Source organism: Sturnira hondurensis, unplaced genomic scaffold (assembly GCF_014824575.4).
Source record: "Sturnira hondurensis isolate 20B ecotype Veracruz unplaced genomic scaffold, ASM1482457v3 Scaffold0010128, whole genome shotgun sequence".
NCBI lineage: Eukaryota > Metazoa > Chordata > Mammalia > Chiroptera > Phyllostomidae > Sturnira > Sturnira hondurensis.
In genome coordinates this window covers 36,987,070-37,000,279 of record NW_028082759.1, presented here as the reverse complement: position 1 = coordinate 37,000,279, position 13,210 = coordinate 36,987,070, and the positions used below count along the sequence as shown (strand labels likewise).

The 13,210-nt window shown below is 38.6% G+C and overlaps 1 protein-coding gene across 12 annotated transcripts in view; it reads left to right on the top strand.

Annotated features, from left to right (window-relative positions):
- EYA1 (EYA transcriptional coactivator and phosphatase 1) overlaps nt 1-12,074 on the top strand; it is a 303,573-nt gene extending 291,499 nt beyond the window's left edge. For all 12 annotated transcript variants that reach the window (XM_037058695.1, XM_037058698.1, XM_037058700.1 and 9 more), the window contains one exon: nt 10,531-12,074. In XM_037058695.1, coding sequence (XP_036914590.1) covers nt 10,531-10,611 — 81 coding nt within the window. In that variant the 3' untranslated portion in view covers nt 10,612-12,074. The remainder of the gene's footprint in view (nt 1-10,530) is intronic.
- The last annotated feature ends 1,136 nt before the right edge of the window (nt 12,075-13,210 follow it).

The window sequence follows — 13,210 nt, the reverse complement described above, 5'->3', positions numbered from 1 at the left end:
GGGCTTTATTCTGTTCCATTGATTTATGTGTCTGTTTTTGTACCAGTATCATACTGTTTGGATTATTATCGTTTTCTAGGAGAGCTTGATGGCAGGTAGTGTGATGCCTTCAGCTTTGTTCTTTTTCAAAACTGATTCAACTCTTTGGGGTCTTCTGTGGGTCCATATAAATTTTTGAGTTTATTCTAATTCTGTGAAAAATGCCATTGGTATTTTGATAGGGATTGCATTAGATATGTAGGTAGCTTTGGGTAGTATGGACATTTTTATGATATTAATTTTTTTCCAGTCCATAAGCATAATATTTCCTTCCATTTATATATATCATCTTCAATTTCTTTCATCAATATCTTAAAGTTTTCACCAGAGGTCCCCAACCCCTGGGCTGCAGACCTCAATGGTCTGAGGCCTGTTAGGAACTGGGCCACAAGCAAAGCTCACCTGAGCTCCACCACCTGTCTCCCCAAATCCACACCAGGGGAGGGAAGCTCACCTAAGCTCCACCTCTCCCCACTCCACACAACTGGTCTGTGAGGCTAAAAAGGTTGGGGATCACTGGTTTTCACAGCACAGGTCTTTCCATTCCTTGGTTAATTTTATTCTTAGGTGCTTTTTTCATGCAATTGAAAATGGAGGCCCTGGCTGGCATAGCTCAATGGATTGAGCGCGGGCCTGCGAACCAGAGGATCGTGGTTCGATTCCCAGTCAGGGCACATGCCTGGGTTGCAGGCCAGTTCCTTGCAGGCCAACTACCAGCAGGGGATGCATGAAAGGCAACCATACATTCATGTTTCTCTCCCTCTCTCCTTCCCCTCTAAATATAAATAAATGAATAAAATCTTTAAAAAAAAAAAGAAAATGGAATTGTTTCACAGTTTCTCTTTCTTATAGTTCATTCTTAATGTATAGAAATACAACAGATTTCTGTATATAAATTTTGTATCCTGTAACTTCACTGAATTCATTTATTAGTTCTAACAGTTTCTGATAGAGTCTTTATGGTTTTCAATATATAGTGTCATGTTATCTACAAATAATAAGTTTTACTTCCTCTTTCCAATTTGGATGTCTTTTATATCTTTTTCTTCTCTGATTGCTAGGGCTAGGACTTCCAGTACTATGTTGAATAAAGGTGGCAAAGGTGAGCATCTTTGTCTTGTCTTCCATTTTTATTTATCTAGCGGTAGTTTTCCTTTTATTTTCTCTTATCTTAGAGGAAAAGCTTTTAGCTTTTCACTTGTGAGTATAATGTTAGCTGTGGACTTGTCTAATATGACCTTTATTATGTTGACATATGTTCCCTCTATACTCACCTTGTTAGTTTTTGTCATAAATACTTGTTGAATTTTGTGAAATGATTTTTTGCATCTATTCAGATGATCATATGATTTTTGTTCTTTATTTGGTTGATGCGGTATAGTACATTTATTGATTTGTGAATATGGACCCATCCTTGTACCCTTGGAATAAACCCACTTGATCATGGTGTATGATTCTTTTAACATGTTGTTGAATTCAATTTGCTAATATTTTGTAAGGAATTTTTGCATCCATGCTCATCAAGGATATTGGCATATAATTTTCTTGTTTTGTACTGTCTATCTGACTTTGGAATAAGGGTAAAACTGGCTTCGTTAAATGAGTTTAGAAGTCTTCTTTCTCCTCAATTTTTGGAATAGCTTAAGAAGGGTAGGTATTAATTCTTTAAATGCTTGGTAGAATTTTCTTGTAAGGCTGTCTGATTGTGGACTTTTGTTGGGAATTTTTTGATTACTGATTCATTTTGTTACTGGTAGCAGATTTATTCATATTTCCTATTTCTACATGATTCATCTTTTGTATTTCTGTGGTATCTGTTGTAATTTTTTTCATTTCTAATTTTATTTACTTGGGCCCTCTCTTTTTTTGATGAGTCTGGCTAACAGTTTACCTTCATCATTTTGTTCATCATTTTACAGAACCAGCTCTTTATTTCATTGACATTTTTACTTTATTTCCACTCTGATATTTATTTATTTCCATCTCCTAGCATGACTTTTGTTTGTTCTTTTTCTAGATCCATTAGATGTAAGCTTTATTTGATGTTCTTCTTATAAGCTAGACCTCTATTGCTGTAAACTTCCCTCTTAGAACTGCTTCTGCTGCATCCTGTACATTTTAAAAAGTCATTTCCATTTTTATTTATCTAGAGGCCATTTTCCTTTTCTCTTTGATTTTTTCATTGACCATTTTTTCAGTGACATGTTTAGCCTCCATATGTTTGAATGTTTTTCCAGTTTTCTTCTTGTAATTGATTTCTAGTTTCATACTATTATGGTTGAAAGATGTTCAGTATGATTTCGATTTTCTGAAGTCATTGAGACTTGTTTTGTAGCCCAGTGTGATTTATCCTGGAGGATGTCCTGTGTGCATGGAAAAAGAATGTGTATTCTGCTGTTTGGGTGCAGTGTTCTGTACATCTCTCTTAAGTCTGCCTTGTTGAATGCATCATGTATGGCCGTGTTTCCTTGTTGATATTCTGTCTGAATGATTTATCCATCGATGAAAGTGAAATGTTACAGTCCCTTACTGTTGTCCTAATACTTTCAGTCTCTCCCACTGTGTCAGTTAGTATTCGCTTTATGTATTTAATGTTCCTCTGTTGGGTCCATAAATGTTTATGTCCTCTCGTTAGATTAATCCCTTTATCATTAATGCCCTGCTTTGTTTCTTATTATAGTCTGTGTGTGTGTTTAAGATTTTTATTTATTTACTTTTAGAGGGGAAGAGAGGGAGAAAGAGAAACTTCGGTGTGTGAGAGATACTTCAGTTGGTTGCCTCTCACCCATCCCCAACCAGAGACCTGGCCCACAACCCAGGCATGTGGCCTGACCAGGAATCAAACCAGGGACCTTTTGGTTCACAGGCTGGTGCTCAATCCACTGAGCCACACTAGCGGGGCACAGTGTTAGTTTTACATTTTGTCTTTATGTAAGTATTGCTATCAAAGCTCTCTTTTCCATGATATATTTTTGCATCCCTTTACTTTCAGTTTGTTGGTGTCTTTCAACATGAAGTGATCTCTTGTAGGTAGCATATGTATTTGTTCCTGTTTTCTAAATTCATTTAGCCATCCTAGGTCTTTTGATTGAAGTATGTAGTCCATTTACATTTAAAGTAATTATCGATAGATATGTATTTGTTTTTATAGTTCTTTTCATTTCCTCTTGCTCTTTTTCCTTGTGAGTAGATGAGTTTCTTTAATGTTACATTTATATTTCTCTCTTTGTGTGATGTGTGTATCTATTACAGGTTGTTTTGGGGGTCACCGTGAGATTTATATATAACAACCTATGTAAATAACAAAATATTTTAAATTGTGGTCACAAAAGTTTGAATACATTATAAAAGCACTACATATGTATTCCCCATCCTCATATCTTTTGTGTGTGAATATCATTTTTTCCCATTAACTTGGTCACTGTCAGCCTGTTCTCAATTTCAGTGTCTTTGGTTATATTTTGCTTGTTTGATTAGGTTCCTGTTAAAGGTGAGATCATTGGGATTTGTGAATATCTGTTAACCACCATTGCTATCTATGATTTTACTAATTTATTATTTGTTCAAATAAGTTTTCCTCCATCTTGGCCGGAAGTCTGCTTTAGTTTTATTGATGTGAGACAGAGATTACTATCATTGAGCACAATGAATTTTTTTCTAAAACCATTGTATTAATTTAGTAGTTAATCGTTATATACTACATGCCAGATCTTGAAGTGGATTTCATTTTTAAACTTATTCTGCCCAGAGGTAAAGCAGATACACACATAATAAAAGAGTAGCATTGTGTTATTCTAAAAACTCAATATGAAATGTACTGCACATCTCCCAAGATCCCTTTATAATTTGGGAAGGAATTTTACCCCTATATGCAAAGTTTAAGAGATAATATATGCATATAAAAGCACAAATATGTTCGTTTTTTATACAAATGGTAACTATACACTTTTCTCCATGTGCCAGTTTTTTCCACTTAACAACACATCCCGGCGGTTATTCCCTAGCAGCACACGGAGCACCGAGCCTCTAACTCTTGGCTGCAAGGGTGTCCCATTATGTCGATGTGCTATAATTTAATGAGTACCCCGTGGCTGAACGTTTAGGTGGTTGGCAGCATTTGCTGTTAAAAAAAACGGTTCTGCAGTGAACAGTCTTCATGTGGTTTGTTCATGGGCAAGAGTCTCTATGGGATAAATTCCTAAAAATGCAATACCTGGGCCAAAGGTTATGTGCTCTTATGTTTTTCAAACATTTTGCAAATGTACTTTTAATACTTCAGCAAAATTCAGTGTCCTTGGGAGTGTCCACGCACCCAGTGTTTGTGTTTCTGGTTTTGCGTTTCACCAGCAGTGACAAATGCAGAATGCCCAGTGAGGAGGCATAAGGGAAGTTGCATGTATGGGTAAGAGGAGCAGGAAGGTTATGTCATTATTTTCCCATTATTCAGGGAATATTTTTGTTCTAACAACCTCAAAACACATGCTACTTTGAACACACGTCACAGTTCAGCTCTCATTTCTGTTCAGAGTTGTGATTAGCTCTGTTTTGGGTTCCATTGCTCCAGTTACCTGAAGGAATGTAGTCATTTATGTATCCCATCTGAGTACCAGCAGATGCATTCACTTACCCACTCGCATTTGCTTTGGTGTTCTCTACCTCTCACCTGTCACGTGAATTCTCTCTTCACCATCTTCTATTCAATGTCCCCACTGCATTTCCACTGTTCCTTGGTCAGGTTTCTCTGCTGGCAGCCGGCCACACTTCCAAGCCATCCTTCCCTAATTGCTGCACTAAACTGATTAACATTCCTCCTTCCCAGCTAGATATCCCAGGTGCTTCTACCTGGAAAAATCTGTCTCATTAGTCTTTATCATGAACACACCATTCCAGCCCCACCAAATGCTGCACATGCCATCGCCCTTCCCATCGACTGAGCCAACTTTGCCCATTCTTCCAGTTCAGTTCAGGCCCAGCCTTCCCTTTCCGCCTTACAGCTGAGCTCTCCTCTCTCTGAATGCATTATTTTGATTCTGTATGGTTTATTAAGATAATTGGCATATGGCACTGTATAAGTTTTAGGTATACAGCATAATAACTTACATATATTGTGAAATGATTACTATGATGTTAGCATCCATTGTCTCACATAGATTGAAGGGTTTTTTTCCCTTGTGTTGACTGCTTTTGGGGTCCACTCTCTTTGAAACCTGCCATCCAGCAGTGCTGCCTAGAGTCACCATGCTGTACTTGTAAGGTACACAAGTACTGGGGCTGCAATGGTTTCTTTTGACCACCCTTCATCCGATTCCCCTGCCCCTCACCTCTGGGTGGTTTCTTTTTCTCTGAGTTGGAGTGAGAGGTGGTGGTTTTGTAAGAGTCCACATATATAACTGAGATCAAATACTCATAACTGAGTGTTTGTCCTTCTTTGACTTATTTCATTTAGCATAATGCCCTCAAGGTCCTTGGTGTCCTACATGGTAGGATTTCCTTCATTCTTATGGCTGAATAATAATATATTGTACATGTATGTCAACTATTTTATACATTCATCTGTCAATGGACTCCTCATTCCATGTCTCGCCTGTCACAGATAGTGCAGGTACAGATGTCTCTTCAACACAGCATTTTCATTTCCTTAATATACCAGGAGTAGAATTGCTGGGTCATATGCTAGTTTTATTTTTAACTTTTTGAGGAAACATCATACTGTTTCCCATAGTGGCTGCACCAGTTTATATCCCCACCAAGAATTTGTTTTTCTCCACATCCTCACCAGCATTTGTTAGTTCTTGTCTTTTTGATACTAGCCACTCTGACAGGTATGAGGTGGTTTCTCATCGTGGTTTTTTATTTACATTTCCCTGATGAATGGTGATGTTGAGGACCTTTTCTTGTACATACTGAGCATCTGTATGTCCTCTTTGGAAAAATGTTTATTCAGGCCCTCTGCCCTTTTTTAAATTGGATTATTGTTTTGTCTTGAGTTGTACAAGTTCATTATGTATTGTGGATATCGACCCTTTATCAGGTATATTTTTCCAATTCTGTAGGTTGACTTTTCCTTTTGTTGATCATTTCCTTTTCTGTGTAGAGGCTTTTCAGCTTGATGTAGCCCCACATCAAGGTATTTCTTATTTGTGGCTTTAGGTGTCATATCCAAAAAAATCATTGCCGAGGAGCTCTTTTCTTATGGTTTCTTATAAAAGATTTATGGTTTCCTGTCTTACACTGAGGTCTGTAGAATCTTGATAGGGTTCACACTGAATCTATAAAGGGATTTGGGTAGTATCGACATTGTAACAATACTAATTCTTCCAATCCACAAACACAGAATACTTTTCCCATTTATTTGTATTGCCTCTGACTTGTTTTTCAGATAATTTGTTGTTAGTGTGTGGAAATGCTACTGATTATTGAATTATTTAGACCTAATAAGGGTTTTCTCTATATAAAAATAGACAGTTTGACTTTTTTTCTAATTCTGATGCCTTTTATTTCTTGCCCGATTATTCTGGATAGTTCATTTTAGTTCTTAATCCCACACTGCCCCTACATTAAAAGTAGTTTTAGCAGATATGTCTCACCTGCCAGTTCTTGTCAGTGAAGGCACATATCATGTATGCATTATATTTTCTGTAGTTATCGTACTTACATAGGTAATAGACTATTACAAGAATAAAGTCTACAACTTTATTAAACCTAGAAACAACCCTTAGTCATTTTCCCTAAACAGAGAAGATGGCTGTTTTACAGATAAATAAACAAGCTCCAAGGAGACTATGCCATAATTCAAAGTCACATAACTGACATTGGATTTGAGATTATAATGCCATCTCTTTTGCCACCCTGTCTCTCTGACTTCATATAAGAAACAGTTGTTCCAGGCTAAACACTAATGCAGAAAAATATTAGTTACCCTGCACCCACTTGTCCTGGGAAGCTTGTGTAGATCCATAAAATCTCCATATTGATATGGGCCTAGTTAGGGAAAATATTATTTTATAATGTTAAATCTAATTATTTAATGAAGGTTTGAGCCCCTGAGATCAGTCTTCTTCTAATCAGTCACTTAATAGTATATGTACATTTTTTAGAGAAGAAGAAACACTAATATTTGGAGAATAGAATTCTGATTATGGCAGCAATCGTTACCTGTGGCATTGCTGTCCTTTTTTAACCATATTCTTTCACATGCACCTAAGGTCGAATATCACTGTAGAACCGTCTACACTTCCGCTCAAATGAATGATTCCATCCTTACTGTTGTGAGGACTTATCTGCAAGATAAGCACAGGCATATTTCATCATTTGAACTTGTCTCTGGGTGCTTCTTCACATGTGATTTTTGTTAATACTCTATATAGGAAGACTAATGCCATCACGATTTCAGTGGCAGTAAACAAGGCAACTTGGGAATCTTGGTGGATAATCTCCACTTCCATAACATGCTTTGAGTACGGTCTAACAATAACGCAATTACTTTAATGCATAATTAAAGTAATTATGCTCTAGGCTGGCATTACACCTCCTCTGGCTGTAATGACACGATACATAGCCATTGTCCAGGTTCCTTGTTTGCTGTGGAATTAAATGCTCAGTTCATACATTAACCATGTACCAAAAAATTAGCTGGATTTTTTTTTCAGTTCCCTTTTCAATGTCTCTGCTACTCATTGCATTCTACCATACATGCTTCTGAGTGCATCAGTTGCTTTCAAATTTGTATCATCTGTGAGGAACAAATCTAACTTCTGATAATCAGCATGCAGAAGAATTCAACTAAACCTACTCTGAAAAAAGCATTCCATTTCTCACAAATAATTTCATATGTATTTATGAAAACAGTTGTCCTGAAATCTCCTAGCTGGCTCTCTGCAGCACCTTTGACATCCTCTGTTACATCCTGTTACACAAGAGCCATAGAACTACTCTGTAACTCCCTCTACTCAGGTGTTCATGGGAAGCAGCTGTGGAAAATTATAGAAAAATATAAGTCATTTAGTAATTTAAAAAGAATGTTAAAATAGATACCAAGTACACATGGTTAAATGTAAAAGAACACTGTGTACATGTGAATACCGGCAAACTCTTAAAATAATGATTTTCCTTCAAAGTGATGTATTAAAAATGGGCTTGAGATTAAGACGTAAAATGAACAGGATGTTGAATGGTCCATGCAGGCATACCAGAGAGACAGTGCGGGTTCAGTTCCAGACCACTGCAGTAAAGTGAGTCTCTTGCCTTCCTTGTGTGAAACGTGCAACATCTGCAAAGTGCAGTAAAATGAGGTGTGCCTGTACTGCCTCATGTTTAAATGCACAACACCAAATACGAGTGTGCACATTTATGAAATGTAGAAAAATAGTTATGAAGGTCACCTGGGTGGTAGGATTAGAAGTGACTTCTATTTCTTTATACAGTTCTACATTTTACAACAAGCAAGAATTTCTATTCTAATCAGAGAAAAAGAGGGAAAGCTTTCTGTAATTGACCAAACATTTTTCAAACTTTATCTATGTATCATAGTCACTCATATTTGCCAGTCTCTCTTCCCAAACAGAGCACAGAAGGGAGTGTGTGTTTTAAGCTGTGCTGATAGTTTATGTTGCTGAGTAAAAAGGTCCCAAACGAACAGGACATATTACAATATATGGGCTTCAGATACAGACCAGGCCTTGTATGAATCTTGGGTTTACTTCTTACCAGTTGTTAATTACATCTCTCTGCTGCTTCTCTAAGGCTGTGTTTTCATCAGCAAAATAGTGATAATGATCCCTATTCTATCTCTGTGGTTATAGAGAGGCTTAAATGAGAAAGTCTATGTTTAGTGCTAAGACAGTGCCTGATACCATACTCAAAAAATCATAACTCTCATGATTTTAAATAAATTCCGTACTCAAAAAATCATAACTCTCATGATTTTAAATAAATTCCTTAATAGGGCTTACAGGGCCCTGCATCATTTGACTCCTACAGCCAGTCATCTCACTAACCATGTATTTCTTGCACGCACAGCCGGTATTCTAACAATGAGTGTCTCCTTTACCCTCTACCCCACCATGCAAACAGCCACTGAAGAGCTCTTCTCAATGGGTGTCCTTTCGTACCTCACTCAGCTGTCACCTCCTCTTATCAGGTGTCTCCCAGTTCCCCAGGCAAAGGGACTTGGCCCCATCATTCGTAGGTGAACACTCATGACCACGGCCCATTTCTGTGGCTCACCCACAGGCTGTGACAGGGTGGGCCCCGGCCATCTTCTACACCTTGCCTGCAAATTCAAAAATTCATTCATGATGGATAAATGCAAAACAGTACAGCCCGTTTTTCTGGTCTAAGGCTGCCAAGGGGATCATCCTGAAAATTTGAAAACATTTCTAGTACTTGTTTCTGGACTATTCTGTTATCGAATAACAAAGATAGAGTCCAGGAAGGTTTACATTTGCTGTGAGACTGCGGTATACGCTTTTAGCAGGTTACTTGAGACAAAGACATTGTTAATAAGTAATTTAATAGTTTGCATTCCCAGAATAAACAGCTCTGGGGTGGACACCAAAATAGTGAGTAGTTTCCACCGTTACCCACAGATAGGCGCCCCCAAACTCCTCAGGCCCACTGTGTGCTTCCATGCCAAATTCTATTAGTCTGAATTTTTAAACAATTCTGTAGAACTATAAGTGCATATTATATCCAGCCCTTCACATTGTTTTTGGTGGGGAAAAAAGGTTTTGTTTTTTTTTTAACCATATTCTGTCTCATTTAAGAAAAAGAACTTGCTGATGCGCATGTACTTACAGTAGTGCCTTTGAGTGGTGAAAGTTTGTAATCAGGTGTTCTTCCTAAATGGGTGAGGCAACCTGTTTTCTTTTTTGTTTTTCTTGTCACTGGTTAGTTCAGATGTTTTACAAACATTCCTATCATTTAAACAAAAGTTTTTGATTGATTAAACAATTACCAAAAAAAACCCCAAAACCTTAGATGTTTATTGAAAGTTGTCCCATATAGTAAAGCCATTTTAAGGTCAGTGCAAAGACTGCCTGGTGGTAATGAAAGTTGCTTCTATCATGAGTGAAATTAAGTTTTGGAAAATGTAAAATACTACCAACTAAGGAAAACTGCTTAGACTTTCAAGCATTAAAAGCCCACTGGACACCTGTTTCCAAAGGCAACTCTTTCTGACAATGTTCCAGTCCTAGCTACTGTGTTTTATTTAAGGTTTGGGACTGGCATTTAAATCACAGTGTAGATCTACTCCAGAAATCTCATCGCCTTCTTAAGAGAGTCCAGATCACATTTTAACATGCAGTCCAGTATTCTTAGGGGAGGATTAAGTTTGGATTTTTGTTTTAGACAGATGCAGCATTAAGAACTTAGCTGGCAGTTCACAGCACTGAGCAAAAGGGGTGAGCACTGTAGTGGATTTCAAAGGCGGGTGTCGGGGCTGGTGCTGGGCGCCTTCTCGCTCCTCACTGTGTCTGCCCCCCCCCCCAGCACGCCATGCCCTTCTGGAGGGTCTCCAGTCACTCAGACCTCATGGCCCTGCACCACGCCTTGGAACTGGAGTACCTGTAACCACCACATAGCACTTTGAAACCGCACAACTGCCCTGTGACCAGGAACAAATCCAGCAGGCCTGGGTCCCTGTCAGCGCCGGACTGGCGAGCTCACGGCTTTCCACGTGGTGATGCACACACAGCTGCTGTCGGACTCCGCCTCTGCCTTCGTGGTGAATGAAGGACCACGTCTCTCTCTTCAGAACGGCTGTTGACTCTAGTACTGTGAATCCGATGAAAATAAGCCATGAGAATGTTCCAGCACAGTGTGATGTGTCTTTGCCACGTTAACTGCATGGTTCAAACCTGTGAAGAAAAGACCTGCAGAGGCCTACGTTTTTAGCATCTTCAATGTGACGCAAACAGCTTCTCCAGCAGCCAACTCGATTGCACAACCGAGACAAACGTTTTCTGAGTACCGGGGGCTGGCGCGGGTGGGGGGGGGAATCTTGTAAAGAAGGTTTACTTTTCGGTGTCTCATACCCAGGGTCATCTGTACATCTCTACTTATTTATGAACAGACTTTTTAAAAAACAGCTTTATTGAGGTATAATCCACGTACCATTCAGTTCACTCCAACAGACTTTGTGGGCATCAACTCACTGAAGAGACGATAGCGGAAGAAATAAGCAATTAAAGGCCTTGGCCTAATGACACAGCAAGTACTTTGAATTTTAGCACATTGCGAAGTAGTTTAAAGTATGTCTAATTTAAACATATAATATGTACATCACTGAGACAATCATGTACAGAAAGAATTTTTGGTGTAAATTTGTAATAATGGATGATTCTTTTACATATTGTTTAGAAAATGATATTGGAAGGTAGCAATGCCTTCATAGTGAAGTATGAGGCAGTGTGTGCACAGGCTCATGTGCAGTGCCTTATCACAGCATACTGGGTATAAATATGTAGATAATGGGTTTTTGTTTGTTTTGTTTTTTAGATAATGTTGTCAAGACCAAAAGCATGGCTGTCAAGTGTCGATAGGATTTTGTTTCCCAAATTTTACTTCCCCATCGGTTCATTTTTGTGTGTGCGCTGTTAGGAAGGCCTTGGTAAAATAATTCAGCAGTGTCTTAAGTCATTTTAATAAAAAGTCCTCTTAGAAACTCCCCTTTTCATTTTCAACACTAATGGATTATATGTAACTACTTGGAAAAACTGACTCTTCCCACAAAAAGAATGGAGATGATAGACAAATCCTGTTCACAAAATGGTTCATGAATCAGAGACCAGAAAAGTTTTCACATGCTCAGATTACAGTGTCTGCAGTTTCTCGTTTAGGTCCGGGAGGGCATGACCACATATCTGGAAATCAGCAAAACTTTGCATTACTCTCCATGCATGTTTCCTCTGTTTTTGTCCACACTCTCCCCCCGTCCTCCCAGGAAAGTTCATGGCTGGAAGGGGACATGGCACAGTCGTCACCACCAAGGAAATAATTTTACTCTTCACCTGTAGTACATGTCAAACCTGGGAGAGACAAAAACTGCCACCTTTGTTGTACCATGAAAACAGCTTCTCCAAAAGTGATTATTTGGGGCACGGTGTCTCTCATCTAGAAAGCCTACCACCATTATGGAACTACTTTTTGGATGAGTTTAATATTATATTGGGGTGGGGGGAACACCAGCTTTGACCCAAAGTAGCTAAAAAGCTACTCTTTTTCTGAAGTTTCATGTTGCTGCTAGAATTAGTTGAAAATTCTCTCCAAATTGTTTAACAATTTTTTTTTGCTTGAAGCAAACAGAATTTGACAATTTTTTAGCCTCTTCAGTGTATGTTTTTGTACTCTGCAGATTGAAAAGACAAAGTTTATCTTGGCCTTACTGTAAAGGTGTGTTGTGTCCACAATTGTGTACAGAATTTTTCTTCATTAATTTTGTGTTTAAATTAATAAAATTGATTTGTGAAGTACTGTAAGCTCCTTGACTGTCAGTGTTTTCTTTGTCTCTGGGTTACAAGAGATGGCAGAACCTTGGCTAATCAGAACGTCCATCCCCCAATGAAAGGCAGTTGTATGAAGCAATTCTAGTAATGGCTTTGTCAGTCCTTGAGGGCACTAATCTAGAAGGGTAACAGCTGGTTCATTGGTCACTGGAAAAATAGATGAATGGAAAAGCTGTTTCCTCTTCCCCAAACTCTAGAAACTGGCCCCTCACTCAAATTTATCTACTATGAAACAGAACTTGGCGTTAAGTACCTTGAGTGGCAGAGCATAGATTTAGCCACTTAAGTACCCGAGGGACAGCAATATGAAGCAGAGTTACCTATACCTCTAACCTCTATCTCTAGCAGTGAGCCAGGTTAATCACTGAGATTATAAAACAACAAACTCTCATCCTCCTGGGGTTTCACTGAAGCACATGACATCCATACGTACAAACACGTGACAACCCAGCCTACGGTCGTCTGACCCATTTATCAGGCCCACAATGTACGCTTTCCACATGATGCAGTGAGCCAAGAGGCAGGAGCATGTTCAGACCCCCTAAGGGTGACAGAAATTGGGGTAAAGCCTTTAAAGAGGTGGGGGTGGGCAGTGGAGGGATTTTAGGTCTCAGATAAAGATAGTATGCATATTGGCAAAATGGAGGGCATACCCTCAAAAGATG